Source organism: Tachysurus vachellii, chromosome 3 (genome assembly GCF_030014155.1).
Source record: "Tachysurus vachellii isolate PV-2020 chromosome 3, HZAU_Pvac_v1, whole genome shotgun sequence".
NCBI lineage: Eukaryota > Metazoa > Chordata > Actinopteri > Siluriformes > Bagridae > Tachysurus > Tachysurus vachellii.
In genome coordinates, this window is record NC_083462.1 from 24,676,780 (window position 1) to 24,680,445 (window position 3,666).

At 46.1% G+C, this 3,666-nt stretch overlaps 1 protein-coding gene across 1 annotated transcript; it reads left to right on the plus strand.

The window, feature by feature from the left end:
- Positions 1-802: 802 nt before the first annotated feature.
- Positions 803-3,120, plus strand: sox11b (SRY-box transcription factor 11b). Its single transcript, XM_060866399.1, has one exon. It carries the CDS (start codon positions 954-956, stop codon positions 2,109-2,111), a length of 1,158 nt encoding a protein of 385 aa, XP_060722382.1. The 5' UTR covers positions 803-953; the 3' UTR covers positions 2,112-3,120.
- The last annotated feature ends 546 nt before the right edge of the window (positions 3,121-3,666 follow it).

A 3,666-nucleotide genomic window follows, 5' to 3' on the forward strand; every position in this document is an offset into this window, starting at 1 on the left:
ACCACATGAGAATAGCAGAAAGAAGGCAGCACTTTGCTAGTGGTGGCTGGGCACTGTGATTGCAGAGGGGTAAATGATTGCCCTCTAGGGGACAGAGAGAGTGTAAGAGAGCGAGAGAGAGAGAGAGAGAGAGAGAGAGAGAGAGAGAGAGAGAGAGAGAGAGAGAGAGAGAGAGAGAGAGAGACTGCTTATCAGTTGAGGCTTGGCAGCCACCGAAAGCTGCTGGTGTCTGTGGTGGCCTGCCAGGAAAGAGCTTCTTGTCCTATTTGAGACAAAAACCCTTCCTCATTTTCCTTACATATCTTTGCAGATGCATAAAGACCCAAGCATTAAAGTAGTAAAGTCTTTCCATAAATATATGAAATTCATGTAACATTTAAGGTTTATTAGTAGATTTTGCATGCTGTATAGACTCAGTGTATTATTTTGTATTGTAAAGAACATTATTATAAAATATTTCAAACCACTAAACATCATAAGCACTAAAGCTCATGCACCAGCAAGACCTTTTAATTAAATGAAGAGAAGACCAATAAATATTAGTTTATTTCGAGATGGCCCCAAAACCCAAAATGTCTTATCTGCTGGTTTCGGGCAGTAAACTGATGTCTATGTGTTTGACAAGACCATGTTTTTTCAAATTCCCCATGTGCTTCTGACACTGATAACCCCGCCCACAAAGATCCTCCACCAATAAAATCTCAGCAGCAGAAGCGAGGAGTTAAGGGATCAGCCGAAGGAGCTTGAGGGGCGGGGTCAAGCCGAGCTATTGGATAATTATAAGTGACGTAGCAGGCGTGGAAAAAAACGCCGAGAAGTAGTTAAGAAGGGAGCCAGTAACTTTGGAAAGAGGTTTGATTTGAGCTTTAAGGCTGCGAAAAGAAGAAGAAATCAGTACGACTGGAGGGAAAAAGCGTCTGAACGTGAGGACGTGTGAAGCCGCACAGCGGATCATGGTACAGCAAAGTGAACACAGCGAGACGGAGAGCGGCGCGTCCCGAGAAGCCACAGACACGGAGGAGACGGAGATGAGCGTCTGCAGCCCCGCGCCGCCAAAGCCGGACTGGTGCCGGACGGCCACCGGACACATCAAGCGGCCCATGAACGCGTTTATGGTGTGGTCGAAGATCGAGCGGAGGAAGATCATGGAGCAGTCTCCGGACATGCACAACGCGGAGATCTCCAAAAGACTCGGCAAGCGCTGGAAAATGCTGAAAGACAGCGAGAAGATCCCGTTTATTCGGGAAGCAGAGCGGCTGCGCCTGCAGCACATGGCCGACTATCCAGACTACAAGTACAGACCTAAGAAGAAACCAAAGCTGGACAACACTTCCAAACCGGGCGCGCTGTCGCCAGAGAAAAACGGCAACAAGGCTGTCAAAGCTGCCGCAAAGAAATGCACAAAGATTAAGCCGAGCAAGCCGGGGAGTGTCGGCGTCAGTGCCAGAGGCGCGCAAGACGTGCGGTGCAGCTACGCGTTCACTAACTTAAAAGTCAGCAAGTCGGTCAAGAGAGAACTTACGGACGACGAAGACGACGATGAAGACGACGACGACGATGATGACGATGAGGACGACTACGATGACGAGTCTCCGGGGCGCTTTAAAACGGAGGACGACGAGGAGAGCCTGAGACCGTACGGTGTGGCCAAAGTGCCGGCGAGTCCCACGCTGAGTTCAGCCGCGGAGTCTGAGGGCGCGAGCATGTACGAGGAGACGTCCGGTCGTGCGAATGCATCAGCCGGATCCAGACTTTTTTACAGCTTCAAGAACATCACGAAGCAGCAACAGCCGCACAACGTTAGCCGGTCCTCTGCGCTCACGCCGGCTCCGTCTTTCCGCTCTGCGTCCATCTCGTCGTCATCGTGCGGCGAGGACGCGGACGACCTGCTGGTCGACTTCAGCTTGAACTTGGCAGCGGGCGGAGAACCGACCAGCCACGCTTCAGGGAACTTGTGCCTCTCTCTGGTGGATAAGGACTTGGACTCGTTCAGCGAGGGCAGCCTCGGATCCCACTTCGAGTTCCCGGACTACTGCACTCCAGAGCTGAGCGAGATGATCGCAGGGGACTGGCTTGAGGCCAACTTCTCTGACTTGGTGTTCACCTACTAACAGGCCCAACTGTCCTCGGTCAGCGAGGAGAAAGGCGCATCTTCAGGTTCTTTCAGACTCGCCTCTTGGGTTTGTGCCCCTTCCGGGTGGCGCAAGGAGGAAATGAAAGCGGACGCGCCACGACAAAAAGTAACGTTTGTCACCGCCACAGGGTTTTTATGGGTGTTTAATTCAGTGTGAGGCCGCAGGTGGAGAGAAAAATGTCAAAAAATGAACTATGCATTCACATCCCACCTCTAGTGTCTACTGGGAGCTGAAAGTGCGGCTGCTCCTCGGAAGGAGGCGAGTCTACACCACTTCAGGATGTTCACTTTTCCAGAGGGTTTTATGTGTTTTTTTTTCTTTCTTTCTTTTTCTGTATGCCACAAATTAGTTTTTTGTAACCCTCCAGCCAATGGAGATGTGGAGATTAAACTGTTCTAGGACACAGGTATGGCAGGAAGAGTTTTTGATACATAACCAACATACCTCATCTTTTAAAAAAAAAATGCGAAAAGTGATATTTTCTGGCATATTTTTGTACAGTTAGGGAATGTTCTTACTGTGCTCTCAGTGAGGTTTCTTCAGGCACTTCTACCCGGTTTCATTGATTCAAGCATGCAAGGGTTAAATGACATCATCTTTGCAACTTAAATGCCTTGGTATGATTTCACATTCTAGGCTGTGTACAGGTGTAGATCTGACCATGCGTTTCTCTAGAGATGTACAATGGAATTGGGGAATTCTAGGCCTCATTGCTGGTACTAGATCCAAGATTGTATATGTTCTGTAATATAGTAAAAGCTAGGAGTTTATGTATATCAGTGTGAATGGGTCCCAAATAGCAGGTGTGAAACTTTAAAAAAAAAAATTGTTTTGCATTTTTACCATCTTAATGGCATTTTTATTTTTCATTATTTTGTGCAATATACTCTTGAAATGGACCATCTGCGTTTTGTAGCAAAGGAAAATGCGTTACATGTCGTCATGCTGAAGTCTGTATCTTGACAAATAAATCAGCTGGAACTGATCGCATGTATGTCTGCTTTATTGTGTGTGTGATAAGTGATTGCAATCAAGGCCATCTTGTTGCATGTGAGTGTTTACTGTCTCTACTATTTCCCCTGCCTCCTCCTTCTGACTTATAGCAGAAAAGTCTTTTGTCTCAGTATATAAATCAAATCTCACACTCTTAATTGGTCACTCTTTATTGGTCAAATTCCCCCCCAGTGGGAAGCTTGAGTTAAGCCTCTTTTCATTCATCAGTCGCTGGACTTCAATGTGTCAATGCAGCTGTTTCCATATTGACAGCCTCTCTACTTACAATGGCAACAGGAATCAAATTTGCAGGTTATGTTCTTATACTTACAGATAAATATCTCGAAGGAAAAGCTTTGTTATAATTTTCAAAACCATTTCACAGGACCACAAAGTAATGTTATAAATATACATGTTTATTTATATATTTTATATATATTAGATTATTTATATAGCTCTAAAATGCAATCAAAACATAACTGTTGACTTTTCCTCTCCTTTCATAGCTGGCATGAGGACAGATATCTAACAGTACACA